Genomic DNA, 18,642 nt, shown 5'->3' with positions numbered 1-18,642 from the left:
TTACGGTTCAATTTGCTGTTAGTTCTTGTTTTAAGAGTTTTCCCTTGAATGTATTTTCTACTTTCTTCGAAATAGAACTAAAAAAACTGATCTTTTGAATCAGTTAGCATAAGCAAAGAGCATGCTTCAACGTGGTTGGTTCTTCTGTTCTGTAAGTACACTTTTGGATTGCATTTCATCGTCACATTATAATGACAAACTTTAATTTGGCAGATCTTGTCATTTGAAGATAATAAAAAGTTGCCTCTTGAATTCTTTAACTTGGAACCTTTACAGTGGGCAAGACTAAGAGTTAAGAGTATACCACAGGTCTTTTGACGGCTTTTTTTTTAACTGCATCTTTCAGGATACGACCTTCTTTCCTCAGAGATTCTCGTTTATTCTTCTCTTCATAGTTTTTAGTAGAGAATTTGGTGACAGACGAGTTTGTATGATCAGTTATAAAATACATAAATGAAGACAAGCTCGCTTTTTTGTGTGCAAGTAAGTAATATTATCCAAAGAAGAAAAATGTTAAGTTATAACATATTTTAGACCTCACGCACGAAAACTGGAGTAAAACTCATCACTGAGATAGCGACCATTTTTTTTTTTTTTGCAAAATTAGCCTATACCTTTGTATGGCTTAGATGACTTCGAGCAAATGGAGGCTAATCTTGTTAAATATGTTGACGGTTAAAAAGGCAGCTCTAATTATAATAATTAATTTGATATCTATTTAAATTTTCCATGTTTTATCTGTTTTATTTTCGTCTTTTCTTTCTTTTTAGACACTCTTAAGACATTTTTTTTTTCACTTTTTTTACCATTAATTATAAATTCATAAAAATAATGATTTAGTTGACATTTTTAGTTAGCTTTCAATTCCGAAAAAAAGAATTAAATCAATTACTATTTTGTCTGACAATGAAAACCACAGCATTTAAAAAGTGTACCTCATTAAATGAAAAAACATCTATAGCATTTTAGATAAGAGACATACTTAGTAATCCTGATCGAGCTTTTCTTTGTTGTCCGTGACGAAAGAACATATTGACGTAAGAACGTCACGTTCGGTCGTTTCCGTTTTTGCTGTTAAAGCTAGTCTAATTAAGGAAAAAGTAAATTTTGCTTTTAGTAATTGCGTAGAGTCATCTAAAACACTGAACGTTCACAATAGCCTAGGCCCGCATTAAACTACAGATATCTCGGCAAATTAGCTCAAATTACATCTTTTTGTTCCAACATTTTAATCTTTTGATTAAAATAATGATGGCCACAAATTCGAGAAGTAACAAATTCGAATTTGGAATCCGATAACACTGACATTTCGAAAGATAAACAGATCTACTATTGTAACGAATTGAGTGTCGTCCTTCTCATGTGGTCTATATCTTCTTAATTCTGGAAGAGAATTGTATACCTGGTGAATATTGACCCGGTCAACGGCGTTGACGGTGTCAACTGACTAAAACCTACTTGTTAAGAGAAAAATGTCTGCTCTAGGTGTCAGTGCGTTCTACTGGATATTTTGAAGGTTAAATTTGAGTTTGAAATAAGTAGCTAATTTTTAATTGGTTGCGGATGCAATAACATGAAGTGTAAAGGATTTGCATACATTCATTAAAAGAAATTCTGCCGACTTTCACTGAAACAAATTTTCATTACTCAGAGTTATAATAATAATAATAATAATAATAATAATAATAATAAATTTATTTTAGTTTCAATGCATTTAGCTTAACAGTTAGCTAATTGGGGACACTTTCCTAAGTACTGGCACACTAATCTATTACATGACTTTTAAAGTAATGATCTTACTTAAAACCTAAAACCATATCCAAATGTACACAACTCAAAATTTACACAGGTCACAGCAGTTACTATTATTAACTACATGGCTCGAGTGGTCACACAGCGTAAATGTTTCTTGAATGCTTTAAGGCTTGTCAAGTTCCTGCACACTACTGTGACCTTTGACCAAATGAAAGGTCCTTGGTAGGGCAGCGAATGCCTCCCATAGGCCACTGTATCAAAGCGACCAGTACAAAATCGCAGTTTCTAAGGCGTTAGTGTGTACTTTTGATCGTGAATAACTCAGATACACATCTTGGCGCCATCCCGTATTTTACTTTATACATTAGTATTGCAATGTCTTGCAAACGCCTGTTATAAAGCATAGGCAGCTTAGCGCGGGTGAGGAGTTTCCCGTACGTTTCAGTTTGAGATTTATATCGATACTGCACGCAGCACACGCTCTTGAATGCGCTTGATCTTTTTGCTATTAGATGATTTGCAGAATTTCCATACTAAGTGACAGCAAGTTAAGTATGGCATGATGAACGTCTTCTATAACATTAACTTCGCGTTACAAGGTATAAGTTTCGCAGACGTACAAGTGTTCCTACTTTTTGACTAGCTCTCGTACATAACTCGCTGACCCGCAAAGTTGAGATTCTGTTCAATGTAGACTCCTAGTAATTTCAGTTGCTCTGTTTTCCTGATGTCATGATTATCAATGTTCAAAGTTTTATCGTCATTCTGTGCATCGATATTCCTGGGATTGACGGTTAAGGACTAGAACGTCTCCGGATTAGCAAGTAGAAAGTTGTTTTCATACTGACCAAGACGACGATAAGTGGCCCTGTGTTTTGAGCCTCGATTCTACAGCCCTATGAGTCTCGAAAGCTGCATACAACTGATGGTCGTCAACGTACATGGTGAGTTTTCTTACTAAAGAGATGGCATCTTTGAATTTGTTTGGGGATTGTCAGTGGACAATTGCTTCAGAAACAATCTATAAAAAGATTGAAGGAGTGTTGTGAATCAAACTTCTCTTTTCCTCTATCGGCCACGAACAGAGCTTGATGATCAAAGTGAAAGTTCTGTCAATAGGACCGATTTGTCATCATAGACATTTAATTCAAGAAACATTTAAAAGATTCCTAATGACTTTACAAACCATTATACTGATAATGAACCAGCAGTCTCACAAGAGTTGCCAGTTATGTTGTTGAAGGTCAAACCTAAAAGTCAGAACATTTACTGTCAGGCAGGACGAAAGTGTAAGAAACTTTTAGGAAATCTGGAAAAAGTATGTTCCGTATGTAGCGACAAAAATTCATGTAATTTCCTTACTACATCCTTTATAATTCCAGAAAATATCGTTCTGAAGATGTGAGATCGACCATAACAGCTTGATATAAAACTCGTTAAAATCCTTTAAAAAATTGCACATAAAAAATGTCCTAAAAATTCTTTATTTCTGCTACACCTCTTCTGGGAAGTGTCGCTTTAAAAGTTCATCTCGCGCAGAATTATTAGTTTTAAAAGTTACAGCTTCCATGGCGCACATTAAGATTATTCTAAAGAGTGCTTCCAGTATGCATATTATCAAGTTAAGTATCAGTGATAGCTACATGAAATTTACCCGTTGTAAAATTGAGCATAACTGTGTTTATCCTCATTAAGTGACAAAGTTGGCTGTTCAAAAGGTTTTATCTGCTAGGCCTAACTAAGCCACGGGAAACTCATATACTAATCTGCGCAAGATTTTCGCCAAAATCGATAGAACTGCTTCTTTTCCCTATTTTCAATGCTAACATCTCTTTAAAGAAGGGGTATTTCAAATAACACAACCAAGGTAAATTTTGTATTTGCCGCAAGTAGGCGATGCTTATAAGGTCTTCCTAATTATCTATAGATGTCAGTTATCGGGTGAATCAGGCTACCTTTTCAGTTGTTTCGTTGCTCCCGGAAATTTTCCGCTGGAACGACCCGAGAAGTCGTGTTCCATTTACTTTTCAACCGGGTTTTACGGAAACGTTTTGACATGGTAACTCGATAAACAACCAAAGTCTTATAGACTATAAGTACATTTGGACTGCGATGCCAAAATCAACACTTAGTCTACGTGTACACATTACCCCCAAATTAAAGAAAGGATAACTGCTTTGTTTTATTTGTTTATTTTTTTTTCAGATTTAACTGTCAGCCAAACAAAGATCAATCTCTCTAATTGTGCAGCCATAACGAGTTTCAGACAGGCACGACCCAATGGCGAACAACTCTTCATTCACGCCTTCTGCAGCAGTTCGAACCGGGTCCAGATGTAACTTCCGATTCTTCAACGACACGGAAATATGGCTGCAGGTGACTTCTTACCTGCTGATTATTCTTTTCTCCAGCTTTGGAAATACAGTCATCATAAGCATTGTAAAGAAAAATCGACGCATGCGCAGTCCCACCAATTACTTTATTGTCAACCTTTGTTTGGCCAACCTAATGATCATGCTAATGAACGTTGTACCATACGTCGTAGGAAGAATTTCCCCTCATATCGGTTATGGGATCAGTGGTAGGTACTTACAAAATCGACAGCAATTTTCCATGGTCTATTTAATCCTTAAGCCCTAATATGCAGATACAAATTCTCCACACTAGTCTTCGTACATTACTTTAAAGAATTAGCTGATAGTAAGAATTTGATAACAGAGCAAAGTATTTCTCCTTTGGCGTCATTTTTATTTATTTTTACAACCTTTTCTCTTGATGATATATTGATAGTGGTAAAAGAAAGTAGTTGTTTGTCACTCTTTGGACTTAACTGAACGGTTAACAAATATACTGGTCCCTCGTTGACAAAATTGTGACAAGACGTATAAACAGGAGGAAATCTTCACAGCAGTTGCCATCGTATGTCATCGCTACGAGAGACTCGCAGTTTGCGGAAAATGTTTTTCGTGAATTTTTTGCTTTTAGCAAGTGAGGACGTTGAATAACTTTTCGGAGAAACTCTATACAAGTAAGATAAAGAGGAGACTAACGAAGCAGAGATGAAAAGTTAAACGTTTGTAGCTTAAAAAATACCTAAACTGATCTAAACTGAAATCCTCGAACAACTAATCAAGCGGTAGGAGGCAAATATGTAGTTTTTTTCTTCTCACTGTGTGAAACAAATAGATTTCATGTTGCTGTGGGTCTGTTCAGTAATAGATCACGGAAACGTCAGAATGTGGTAAAAACATCAGACTGAGTGACACACTCGCCTGAAGCTCGTGTGCCACTTCGTTGTTTTATCACGTTTTACGTCATCTGTGATCGATTACGGCGACGGTGACGGCAACGTCAAAAAGCAACCGGTTTAGTTAGCAAAACAACAACTCTGCACGTGCATCACGCTCGTTTGTACATTTCTTTGCTACCCTTGTGCGACTACGACGTGAAATGACCAAGTTTTAAGTTTTTTCGAGGGCAGGAAAGGAAAGGCGATAAATTCTAACATCTCTGTCTGAACTCGGGTGCGGCCCCCTCTCTTCAGCGCCAGCTTCAGCTTCTTTCAAGTAACTGGGCGAATTTTTTTTTTTTGTATTTTAACGAATTTTTTGTTTTGTTATGTTTTACATTTTTTTACATTCTGACTTATGAACACGGAACACGTAAGGAAAAATACAAAAAACGGAAACGAAAACTAAACATTATACAACGCAGACTAACACACAATTACATACTTACAAAAAAAGAAAACAAACGAAACAAAAACCCGGTATACAGTATATCTTTGACTGAGCGAATTGGGATAATCGCGAAATGGTTTGAAAGGATGCGGAGGCTATTTTTCAGTGAACTTTTCATGGACGTTGCCGTTGTCGGATTGTAAGGTCCCCATGACACGCACAGCAACATGGAATATATCTGTTCAATAGATCACCCCTCGAAAAATCGTTCTGTTGTTGTAAAAAGTTATTTGGCATATCTAATGGTTTTTAAACTATTTTATAGTCAACAAAAAGCTTTCAATTAGAGGGCAATTTCGAATTTATGATTATTTTACCATTATTTCAGGCTTAGCTGGTACAATTATCTGCAAGCTTCACGTATTTCTGAACGGCTGCACGCTTAATGCAGCCATTCTCACCCTTGCTGTGATCGCAGCAGATAGATTCATCGCCATATTTTTTCCTCTGAGAAGGGCAATCAACTCTCGGAAAGCAATTTGGTTAATCGTTGCAACATGGTTTGTCCCAGCTCTTCCAGGCACCATCTTACTCTATGTGAATAGAATCTATGAGTTCCATGGCAGTTGGTACTGTCTTGAATTCTGGGAGCCAGATATTCCAATAATCTACAATACCGTATACTCCGCTGCAGATGTCATATTGTTTTACGCCCTTCCTTTGTTAGAAATAATCGTCTTTTACAGCGCTATAATCTACAAGATATGGATGCGCAAAATCCCGGGGCAAACGACGACAGCCAATCAACAGCTCGAAATGAAAGCAAAAAAGAACGTGTTTAAGATGCTCATCGTAGCAGTTCTAACATTCGCATTACTGTGGCTTCCTTCCAGATTGATCATGTTGATTTCTACGTTCGACAGTCTGCCTTGCTTCCGAACTCCAACTCTTCGCTTTATGGGGAACTTCCTCGCCTACTTGAACTGCGCTATAAACCCGTTTATTTATATCATGTTCAGTCAAGATTATCGAAAGGCTTGCAAGGCATTATTTGACTGCGTGCCTTGTCGGAAGGTCGATCTTTCCCGTCTACACAGCCAATCCATGGACATCACCGAGTTAACCAACAGTGGTCGCCAAAGTGGCCTGGGCATGGGGAGTTTCAAAAGGATAGATAACATATAATTATAAGTAAAGGGTTTCAGTCCTTTTTCCCTGTGTGTGGGCACGGTGAGGAATAACGCTACGACAGACAAAAAAGGGAAATTTCCATTGATATAGAACTTTTCACGTGTTTTTTCAACTTTTGCCACGGACAACTTGGGGAAATTCGTCGGCAGCACTGAAAAGAGCGACTTAAGGTTTGTAAAATTGCTTAGTTTGAAAGCTGTTTGAAATTGTTGAAAACTAACTAAGATAGAGCTTCTCAAAGTCACGATATTTTACAGACGCTAGTATGGTGGGGGGCATAAACATGTGTCCCAACTATACAAACGTCTTTAATTTTTCACAAATTTGCGGAGCAACAACTTCGCTCGCTTAAGACGTATCACTTTCAAATTTGGGAATTTTATTAATATTAAGACGCTTTTTTTATTGGTGTTGATCGATTTTCCCTAACTTGTCCATGTCAAAAGTTGAAAAACAAAGGTGAAAAGGTCTATCCTTTTGCAAATTCTGCATTCTGATAGGCTGTCGTATTTGTTAAATTCAGCTTATCTATCTATCAATAATCTGCAGAAAGATTTTGGGTTTTTCTTTTTGCAAAAAGGAAAACTGCTGAATACATAACAAGACTGGTATGTCCAATTGCAATTGTGAAATATTCGGTGCAGTATTTTTAGCAAGATATTGATAATTAATACTTTTAAGCACGCTGATAATAAATAATTATAATATCTAATATGTTAACGTTGCAAGTCGTGGGAGACTCAATCTATCAAGGTACCAAGATTTCATGAAACTTAATGGATTGAAGTTCATAGCTTTGGCCTGGAAAATTGGAAAAAAAATAATGTCTCTTATGGCACAATTGCAAGCCGCTTGTACGTCCAGAGAAAATCTTTCTAATTATTTTATTCTGTACTAGATTTTGTAGCGATTTCGCTAAGATTTCCCTGCTGGTAGAAAAGCCTCATTAGAATCAGTACAGGAAAAATATAAAGATAATAAATAATATAAGATAATAAAATTAAAAAAAAATAAAGTTCCTGTAAAAATGTAAGTAAAAATCAATGTGCAGATTCGTTTAAAATCACTGTGAATAGTTTAGGCTTCTGCTCATGTTCGAATAGGATAGGCTGTATTTATTGCGCTATAAACAATTAAAAAAAAAGGCCAAGGAGACTGGAGAAGAGTTTAACTCAGCTGTAAACAAATTTCAGGCATTTTTCAATTTAAGTGCATAGGTATTCAGAACTTAAGCTTTTGCCAAAGAGCGAATTGGTAGCTTAAGCATATAGGAACATATCACTATGTCGAAACAATTTATGCTCATGAAAAAGAATTTACTTCATTGTAAAATCTCTTCCACAGTGTCAATGTGTAAATAAATTAAGCTGCATATTATTAATTTAATAATTATGAACTAGTTTAACCTCCGACGCAGGCGTTTTTAGAGGAGCTCGTATTTTGTCCCTTCACAGAAACGTCTGCTCAGCCGAGAACAACCTTCCTTTCCCAAGCTTAGCCAATCACATTGTACTTTCCAAATTCTGGAAATCTGACCTTGACCGCAGGGTAACCCGATAATTACACGATATGCATGAAAAACAAGGAAGGCTTTATGAACTCTAATAGATGTTAGACTCAAAGAGGCAAAAGTAAGATTTAGTTAGTTTTTAGAATACTCCGAGCACTGTATAACCTCAGCGAAAGGAAAGAAGAGAAGGAAAAAGGTAACTTTACACTTCCACGAGGTTATGAGTCATGTTTAGCCTGTCAACACTTTATTTTACAACTGTTGATTCCGATAATTATACATTATATTCTTACGCGTCCGTTTTTGTTTGAAAACGGAGATTTTTTCTCCTCTTTGGCCTTGACAACCTACACGTATCCGGTGAATACGGCCAACGAAAACGTATCTTTTCAAAACCGCTCTCAAGAATGGAGATTTTTGGAAACGCCGTTTTGCTGTGCTCGATTACCAGCCGCTGTTCGGGAAATCAGCCCGCGCTCACGAAAACGGAGTTTTTTGAAAACGATTACGTCACGGTCTCAGATACCTAGGAATGCGCATGCTCCTGTCAAAGATGGTACCGTTTTTTAAAGCATCATGAGATCGCTTTTTCTTTAGGGTGGGGAAAAATGCTTATAAAAAAACTGCAACGTATAGACGCAGATCTTTTTCGAAGCGCAATAAAAAGTTCTGTATTCAAACAAATCGGACACGTATGGACGGCTACAGAATCCGTTGTCGGTTACTCAGTGTAGATAGAATATTGGCGCGAAGAATTTTAATGCGCTGTATTGTGGCGGAGGTACACTTCTCTGCGGGATTTATTTCTTATACTCGCACGTTCAAATATTGATCATTACATTGATCCATCGATTTACATGGTTTTGAATACTTCATCAAATGAACGTTTACTCGAAAATAATGTATACGCACTCAGTACTAAATCAGTTACAATTTGTCTTAGCCTAGTGGCACGAAGAATTTGACTTTTTCAAGTATAATCAACAATACTCGACGCGTGTCATGCATCGAATATTCATGTAAAATGTGTAACAAATAATTTAAAGTCATATTTATGAACTTGTTTGGCGGAAACAGTTCTTTAATGCATGAGTTAATTAATAAATGATTTAACTTTTACAAGTAATCTCTGCATTTTATTGATTGGAACTTAATTTACAAGCACGTTTATTATCTAGATTTAAGAAAAAAAATTATAAAAATATGTATTCTTTTCTGATTTCGTGGTGATATTAGAAGAAAGGAGTATCTTTTTCACTATTCATCTGTCAAGTTTTGAAGAGAGGACTAACCTTAAAACATTTTTTCGTGCTTTATCGATTTTGGCATAATATTTAGAATTTATTTTAACTTCAGGCCGAAGAAGTTGGCACATAGTACGTTAGGTAAAAATTTAAAGAAAATTGTACGTTGAATTTATCCTTTGCCACGTTTGTTTATCATAACTTATGGCGAATTTGTTTTGATGACGGTGAGGGCTGTAAATCGCGCACGTTATATTTACCAAACGCACTATTCATATTTGATGGATTTCTGAACACAATTTGAATGCATTCTAGCAATGAACGCAATTGGTAATAAGGATCGGGGGCACAAAGAAGGGGAAAGGAATATATATATATATATATATGTAGTTGCTTTTTTTAATTCCAACTTATGACGCGTGCTTAACACGACTCTTCCTTTCAGTAAACTCAAAAACTTCGTTAACTGCACAGTTCGTTGACTGTAGTTTAATGAATTCAACTTATTCACGCGCGAAAAGACCATAATTGTCATAATTACTCTTGGCCGAAAAAATAACATTAAAATTTCTTTGCGTCGCGCGTTTAAGTCTCGCTTTGCTGATCTTTATTATTACAGCCTACTGAACAATTGATCAAGAGGAGGGTAACTGTTTTGATTAATTGTTTTTATGATTGGCTAATCTTTCCAAAGTATCAGAGTGTGATTATCTTTTCAATGAAAGAGTCTATTGTCAAAAAGAAACAGTGCGTCAGAAAGAACTGTCAATCGTGCTGTCATCAATGAGACCATATTAACTCGTGAAACATTCCAAGATATCATTGATGAGCCTGGCTTTACAAGAGACGACATTCACCAGAAGGTAAGACCCAATTCAACTGTATGAACTTGCAAGTTGAATGCGTTCTTTCGTTTGTGTCAAATTATATTTTGATATTGCGAAGCCAGAATAGCCTATATATTTGTACCAAATTTACTTTCTTGAGTTTAGAAAGATATCTAAATTTTCCATCTTATTTTGAAAACTTTCGCTCTTGCGCGCTCTAAAATAGCAGCATTTCTTGGAGCCAACAGAAACCTAAGCCAACGAACCCAAATTCGAGTCATTTTCAATAAGTGCCTGGTGTAATTTTTTAATTCAGACTGATTTGACTATATATCCACAAGACTTCAATGAAAAAAAAGAAGATCAAAAAGCTCAGACTGATAAGGAAATCAATTTGGTGTTACTGGCGCGAACGTTTTCTTTGGTTACTGTTAAGTTACATTAGTTAATGTATTTCCGAGGAGTAATACGATTTGCAGAAAAAAAAGTCAATCGAAACTAAAATAAAATCAAAATGCGATAAAAAATTTGACATTAGTGATCACTTTTATTAAAAGGTGTAGTTTTCCTCGCGTTTTGCGTGTCTGATTTTATGAGCATGATTTTATTTTTGGCGGGAACACTTTGGGAGCAATTTCGTTGTTTCGTGTTTGCAGGCTAGATAGTTAGTGTAGTGGATCGTGACAAATAAGTTGTAGAAACGAAAAAAAAAAAAAAGAAGAAGAAGAAAAGGTGAAGACGTCGTTAAAAAATGGCCCACACTGTGAACCACGTCTTTCTTGAATTTACGAGCATCATAAATTATGTGCATTTTATTTTGCTAACCACTTACTTTATCGTATGTTCGCATGTTATTTTTCCAGTGTAAACCTTGCCGGCTATAAATAATGAAGTCTGTTTACCTTGCTTTCCTGTTGGCCCTGCTGATTGTGACAGTGACATCGCGCCGTGTTATGTCACGTAATTTCCGTTCGCGTGACTTTTTAAGAAGTCGTACCCATAATGGTAAGTGGATCTGAGAAGTGGGCTAACCTTAGCTGTATCAAGAGGTACGGGGGATGAGAGGTTGGTGGGGACACCCACTCCCTTATAGTTTTTACAGGCTTATTTCAAAACGCTTTTATACATAGCCCTCTTTTTAGCAGCTACAATTTCAGGGACAATAGGCCCCTTCTATGTTTTTTCAATTTTTTACATCCCATTTGGCAAAATCGATCGACAACGTTGTAAAGAGGAGTCTAAAATTAGTAAAGTTGCCGATTTCGAGAGCAATTTCTTAAATTGCTTGACGAAGACGAATACAGCTCCGCAAAGTCGCGAAATCTTACAGACGTTTGTAGCCCCCACCCCCACCATACGACCATTCCGCGCCTTTGCGAAGGTATATCTTGTAGTACTGTCAAGCTTGCAAAGTTCACTAATTTGAAAACGGTTATTCTAGCAGTAACAGTAGATATTCCCCAACTTGTCCCAATCAAAACTCTAAAACCGTGGAAGGTTCTATTTGGTGAACCTCGGGGGACAGTTGGTTAATATGGCTACGAGACATATGTCAGAATTATATGAGCTAGGGCCATTTTCTTTGGCAAATTAAAAATGCAGGTGTTTTTTGGCTGCTCTGTAACGTGTTGCCTTAAAATCGTGTAAAACAGTGCCAAAAGCAATAAAAAAGTGAAAAAAAAACTGAATGCAGGGCTGGCACTACGGCAAAGGGCTCAACTGTTTCAAAAATTTCAAAACTGCACCTGCAAGTATATGCAACGCTAATTATCTGGCACAAAACTCAGTTTATTTGTACACCTTAAGCTAGATGGCAGCCATTTTGAATGACGTCAGATATCCCCGGCATCACCGTATTTCAATTATTCTTTTGTCTTCATGGTAATATCCCCTTATTACTTTGTTTCAAGGTTTAAGTTCTTTGATGGGGCTACTAGGATATTGATGTTTTAGGTCAATTCGGTGCTGAAATCAACGCTTATTGCATCCATCCATGCACAAAATGCTCCTGAGGAAATATGAAGAAGATATTATTATAAACAAATTTCATAAAGGAGATCTGACCATATTAGAGAACTTCACGTATACGGCAAACGGCAAACGGCAAACGTTAGCCTGAGTAAACAGCCGACAGCCACTAGTTTCCCCGCCAAATGACGTCTGAGAAACGAGCACAGAAATTCCATGCTGATGACGCGTCACTACTAGTGCATCTGATTGGTTTAATCAAATTTCCCACGCGGCACGACCAATCAGGCACTACCCATCACTTCTGGGTGCATGGTGAAGCGTCATCGGAATGGAATTTCTGCGCTCGTTTCTCAGACGTCATTTGGCAGGGAAACCAGTGGTAGCGTCGCCAAATGTCGGTTATTTTGTCAGGCTAGGCAAACGTCTCATTCAAGTTGAAAATTTTTCAAGATAGATATCTAACTTATTTGCTTCTCAATCTAACATTCATTCATATAATACAAGATCATCTTCAAGAGGTGACTATTATGTTAAACACTCAAGGTTAGACAAACAAACTAAGTCTTTTTCAAGATATGGTGTAAAAATCTGGAATAGTTTACCGTGTGAAATGCGTCAAATGTCCAAAAATAACTTTAAAATCAATGTCCACGACACTTTACTCCGAATACTTTCAGGAGAAAATGATTATATTGATTTACCCGACTTAACAACAAAAATTTCCTGAAAACTCGGCTTCTTATATTTGCAATGTACATGATTGTAAACTTAATTAAATTGAATTTATTTGTTTATTTATTTGACATTTTTTACTCTTTTTCTCTAGTCTTTCATGTGATCTATTTGTATATATATTACATATGGGTAACCACTGTTCGCCTCGACTAGCTAATCTGCTAACTGCGGGCAGTGGATATTGCTTTCTGTAAAATTTGCCATAATTAATAAACAGATAAACAGTTAAATGACCAGATAACAACAGCTCAAAACAATTGTTATGGATAAAAATTTGCTTGAAACTATCAATTTATTCAGTAAACGACAATTTTAAAGGAGAACCTTGTCACGTGATAAAAATTAGCGTTTGCCGTTTGACGTATACGTGAAGCAAAAATTGACTAATAATTCAGTTTTTGCTGATTTTTACAAAAGAATAAGGACTTGAGCCCAACTTATTTAAGTTCCAATCCATTTCCATGCTTGCCATCCGTTGCAATAGATAGCAGAAAACAGTTTCAATGCCCCTGAAGATAGACAAATGACAAAACTACATTTTATTTGGAATTTGATTGGTGCCAAACACATTTTGGCTTTTTAAAAAGATAGCAAATGGCAGATACAATTAAGGCAAAGAGGGCTAATTATAGACCTCGTTTACACGGGTCCAGGGACAAATTTTTGAACGGACGATTTTCTTACAGAACAGTGCAAATTGAAAGTGAAGAATGATCATCGCAGTAAATTTTCCAATTGAAGCAATTGGAAAGAAGAAGCCTGAAAAAAATCAGGGCTTCAACGGGATTCGAACCCGTGATCTCCTCGTTACCGGTGAGTTGCTCTACCAACTAACTAAGCTATGAGCTCTGTTTTTTTCCAGGCTTCTTCTTTCCAATTGCTTCAATTGGAAAATTTACTGCGATCATCATTCTTCACCTTCATCTACAACAGCACTTCAAAAATGAATTATTTCATGTATACTTCACATCACGTGCAAATTCTGTTAAAACAGTTAGTACTGTTTACAAGAGTTCGTAAAAGGGCTTAACTTGCACAATGTCGTGTCGATGTAAAAGTGGAACCGCACTGGTCAAAAGTTTTGACCTACTTTTGATCAGGTCAAAAACTTGCACACCTTTCTGTTCAAATATTTGGGCATGTAGGATTCCCTGGGTCCTTGTGTAAACGAAAGGCGGGTCCGTGCAAGGTTTTGTCCGTTACGTTCAAAAAATTTGTCCGCAGGTGCTATGTCAAGCAATTAATTGAAAAAATTTTTAAAATATTTAATTTTAAAATATTAATTGAATTCCAAAAATAATGGTCCAGTTGGGTTATTCAAGTATATATTTAGGCATTGAAACTGTTTACTGTCGCCTGTTGAAACGGATATACAAGGATAGAAGTAGACTGAAACTTGAAAAAATTGGCCGGACAACTTTTTCAAGTTGCAGTACTATGCCTGCAAAATCCTCCAAAAGGTTTACACTTACTTATGGTAAATGTTCCGTAACAAAACTTGTCTCATATCTTTTTCTTAACTCTACAAAGGTATTTTGTCCATGAGTAATTACTTCAGCACAGAATTGACCTATAAACAGCAATTCCCAAGGGACAAAGCCCCTTTAGGCTCACTAAGAGCACGTACTAATTGATCGGTTTTGATTTCCAGTAAGAGATTCAAAGCGTCTGGAGGATCCGGCTGGATTTTTAATAGACTGCGACGACAACTGTTTCCAAAGGTGTTGGAAAGAGTCCGATCGAAAGAAAGAGAATCTGGAAGATTGTAACAAGGCTTGCGGGTGCTAGTCTGAGTTCTCAAAGAGACGTTTAGAACTCTGGTAGGACAACTTGAAATAAGTGCGACAACATCAAATTACTCACTGCAGAAAATTTAATAAAATTTGCAATGGCCTACCAACTGGCAGGTACAAATTGACTGAATCGACAGTTGAATCGAGTCTCTTGATGTAGTATATAAAGACTTGAATGAGAGTTAAACAGTCGTCTATTGTTAGTCAAATTATTCGTCAAATTGTCATTCTCTCGTAGATCAAGCAAAACTAACTACGAGAGAATGACAATTTGACTAACAATAGACGACTGTTTAATTGTGACAATAGACGGATCGAAACTCACCAATTACTGATTACGAGTCTTCATAGCCAATAACATCACGGCTTAACTGACAGACGACCAATAACATCGCGACGTAATTGACCAATCAGATCAATAACCAGAGTATAATACCATCAACTGACGTGATACAACTCGCTTTGACTTTGAAGATGACTACCGCACAGGTTACGTTGTCGAAACGTCAGTCACTGTCAACAACAACAGTCCTATTCAGGACTACGTTCACCCGGACGATCAAACTCAGCCTACTTTTGAAATGGCCCCTGGGTTCAAACCTTTCACAATATTATAATCTGCTTTGAACTTTCGAAAAATGTAAGTACAGAAAAGTCCAAAAGGAGCCAGGTGAAACTGAAAAAGATTAATGAAAACAATTTGCATGAAAACAGCCGGGCCCGCTTCTCATATCATGTTTGTATCAACTCTTATATCAAAGTGTCAGAGGAATCATCTAGTAGACGTCTAGTGTTATGTATGTGGCGCTGATTTCAACGACAAAAAGGCTTTTATTTCTCTAATTTCAATGAACAGAAAAAGGCATAATCAACCAGAATACTGTAACTTAGCCCCTTAAGGCACTTTTTCAACTTTTGAATGCAGAGTTGCATAAACCGCGTAAATTAACTGATTGGTTTGTTCTTAACGCTGGATCCGCCTCTAAAGTACTGATGGTTGAGGTAGTATAGTCACTTGAAGGGATGATTGGCTTGCTTTCAATATTTCCGCCAAAAAATATGGTTAACATTATAACATGATTATGACTTACGTATCATTTATAATACATCCCGATATTAGATCTATACTTGTGAAGGGGGGGGGGGGGGGGGGGGGGTTAGTACCAGCGTAAAAGTGAGAAAGGATTCAGAAGCGCTTTTTAGGAGAATTCCAATCCATTTTGAAAACATCTTCTTTCTTTGCCTTGTTGTGCTTTGTTTTTGCTAGATTTCATGTTTGCACTTTAGGTCTTAATACTTCAGATCAGCCAACCCATTTCCAATTTACTAGCAAATTAAATTATGTGTACAATATGTATCTACAGTTAGTTAAACGGAGACTCCCAGTCATTCTGTAGGGGTTCCATGTCGACCATATGTTTACAAGCCATGCGCTGGCTCTTATGTCTTCCATTGAGAGACAACTATAGCGTGGTCATTTCAAGTTCCTTAAAGCTTCGGAGAGGTGGGAAGCTCTGTAAGGTTTTTCGGCCACTGCGCATGCGCACTCTGTTATATCTACAGGAACATCGAAGTCGCTTTAGAACCCTCTTTATACCTTTTTTGTAGTCACTGTTATACATGATGTAAATAAAAGGGTTTATGGCACTGTTTGCATGGCCAAAAAACAATCCAAGAAAAGCTACATATTCAGGGGGTCCACAACTATTCCTATCTTGATGAACAATAAAATAAAGAATAAGATATATGTAAAACGGAAGCCAACAAAGTGCAAAGACGAGCACAACGGTAATGCAAATCTTGAGAATTTTCTTCCTTGTTTCGATTTTGTGTAATTGGTTAGGAGCGGTCACGTGACCTGGAACGGGGCGTAACCAGACTTTAAAAACAATGATTAAATAAAAGGTCGCTATTACCGCCAGTGGACCAATGAAGAGTAAGCAGAACAGCGCCAAGGTGTAATTCCCTGGGGAAGAACTGTTGTCAAAAAGTGGTCCCCAGTTCTCCAGACAAAACAAAATGCCGTCCACATTCTGCACATGCATGGCGTGGAGCATAGGCGATGCAATAGCGAACGAAGACATCCAGATTAGAGAAATTGCGATAATTACTGTTCTGTTTTGTCGGCTTTGACGAAATGGAAACACAACGGCAAGAAATCGGTTCATCGCAATGGCCACCAATGTGAACACAGAACATGCGATAGCTGCGCCCTGAATAAAAACGATAAACTTGCAAAGAAATACGCCCTTTAGCCCATCCAACCATTCAAATGGTCTGTTCATGACCATCAGAGCATAGTGGCAGATCTGTATTCCCATGTCGAACACGGTTGTCAGGAGGTCAGCAGCTGCCATATTGACGATGTAGTAGTTCATGACGGATTGAGTACCAGCGCTATTACTTGATATAGCACCGATAAGAATGCTATTGCCAAATATGGAAACAATCAAAATGATGCTGTATGCTATGAGTTGACAGGTGGCCCCGATGTCGGTCGAGTGAGGCTGTGGGCAGCTTGATGAATAGCTTATGTTCAAGGTGACGTTGAAAGCCATATTTTACTTATATGTTCCTAAAGCAGGACAAAAAAAATAAAAAGACAAGCATACATAACATGACATAATTACTATACGTTCACGAATCCTTTTCTGCCGATGATTATTTTCCGATCAGCTGTCTTATGAACGATAAAAAGCAATTATCGATATTTGTTTTTACGAATAGAATATTGAACGAACACTTAAAACGTAAAGTAAGTTTGACGAGATTTTTGGAATATGTATTTTTCTCGAAACACACATCGTTATATGCATTCAAGATTGACAGCTCAAAATTATGTGCGTTTTTAGTATGAATGATCTGTATTTGGTATTAGGAAATCTCCTTAAATTTGAAACTAAGTGAAGTCCTTTTGGAGGTACAAATTAAAATGTTCAACAGTTAAAATTGTATTTTGATGCTTCGTATTCATAAAAAGGCAAATTAAACAACCATCACCCCTGAATCTCATCTTCTATTTTCTGAAAAGGCCAAGATGCAGGCGTGTATTTTAAATGCAGTTATATTGTAATTATTCTTAGTTTCATTCAGACATAAATAGGGTGCACAGAAATTAAAGTTGGCGTTTAACTTCATATGCCGTAATAATGTTGTAATAATTCGATCTGGAAAAGCAATAATGTTTAATAAAATTTTCGTTTCTATCTGACCTAGATAACAAATCTATATCGACATAACCAGAAATATATCGAAGGGGAATTTTCAACTGCAAAGGAGGGTTAGTTTTATGTCTGCGCTTGATGTGTCTTGGCTGCCCTCTGATGCGACTGATTTACAAAGTCAGTTAAGTCAGTTAACACATTTAGCCGGCCGTTTGGATTCTTGAAATTAACATTAAGAAATATTTGCCTATATTTTTTAGAAGCGAGGTAACGTAAGGACTATTCGATGTCTAAGGAACTAATAAAAAGAGGAGCTGACATTATCCGAATGATGAACTGAGATGCCAAAAAAAATTTAAAAAAAGAAGAAAGAGAGAAAAACTGAGATACTGAAACGTTTAGGAAACGTCTCATCTGCCTAAAATAAGCATCTCAAGCATCATGAATTTAACTTTTTTACTAAGGGCAATTAAAGAAAAGCAGGATTTTGATTCTTACCTCTTGTGCACGTGGTAGACCTTCTTAAAACTGAACAAACTGATATGGAGTAAAATCACAGTTTCTTTTGTAAGATCAGTTCAATTTCTTGATGACAGGGTGCGCTGAGAAATTGTCGGTAAAAGTGGCGATGTTGATAATGTAGAATTTTAAATGATGAAAGTAATAGCACCGTACTTTGTATTAAAACATTTGCACTTTCAGACAACTCAAATGAGCAAAAGTAGGTTTTTTAAACAGCATGTTAAAAAAATGTTATGTTTCTTTTGCTGGC

At 36.8% G+C, this 18,642-nt stretch overlaps 1 protein-coding gene, 1 long non-coding RNA gene and 1 pseudogene across 2 annotated transcripts; 2 read left to right on the top strand and 1 right to left on the bottom strand.

Annotated features, from left to right (window-relative positions):
- Positions 1–3,955: 3,955 nt before the first annotated feature.
- On the top strand, positions 3,956–6,620 carry LOC140933141 (G-protein coupled receptor 83-like). Its single transcript, XM_073382655.1, has 2 exons — positions 3,956–4,336; positions 5,824–6,620. The coding sequence occupies exons 1-2, from the start codon at positions 4,036–4,038 to the stop codon at positions 6,618–6,620; spliced, it is 1,098 nt and encodes a 365-aa protein (XP_073238756.1). The 5' UTR covers positions 3,956–4,035.
- A 3,467-nt stretch (positions 6,621–10,087) lies between these two features.
- Positions 10,088–14,813, top strand: LOC140935022 (uncharacterized). Its single transcript, XR_012165160.1, has 3 exons — positions 10,088–10,243; positions 11,071–11,212; positions 14,565–14,813. It is a non-coding gene; the product is annotated as an uncharacterized lncRNA (long non-coding RNA).
- A 1,257-nt stretch (positions 14,814–16,070) lies between these two features.
- On the bottom strand, positions 16,071–17,265 carry LOC140933135 (QRFP-like peptide receptor; annotated as a pseudogene).
- Between the last annotated feature and the right edge of the window lie 1,377 nt (positions 17,266–18,642).

This window comes from Porites lutea, chromosome 4 (genome assembly GCF_958299795.1).
Source record: "Porites lutea chromosome 4, jaPorLute2.1, whole genome shotgun sequence".
Taxonomy (NCBI): Eukaryota; Metazoa; Cnidaria; class Anthozoa; order Scleractinia; family Poritidae; genus Porites; species Porites lutea.
Note: the sequence above shows the minus strand (reverse complement) of the source record. Positions and strands in the feature narration are given on the sequence as shown.

Bases quoted from the DNA above. Each gene is read 5' to 3' on its own strand.
- LOC140933141 (XM_073382655.1), top strand. From the start codon at position 4,036: ATGGCGAACAACTCTTCATTCACGCCTTCTGCAGCAGTTCGAACCGGG. The intron at 4,337-5,823 runs GTAGGTACTTAC...CCATTATTTCAG, and splicing joins TATCGGTTATGGGATCAGTG to GCTTAGCTGGTACAATTATC.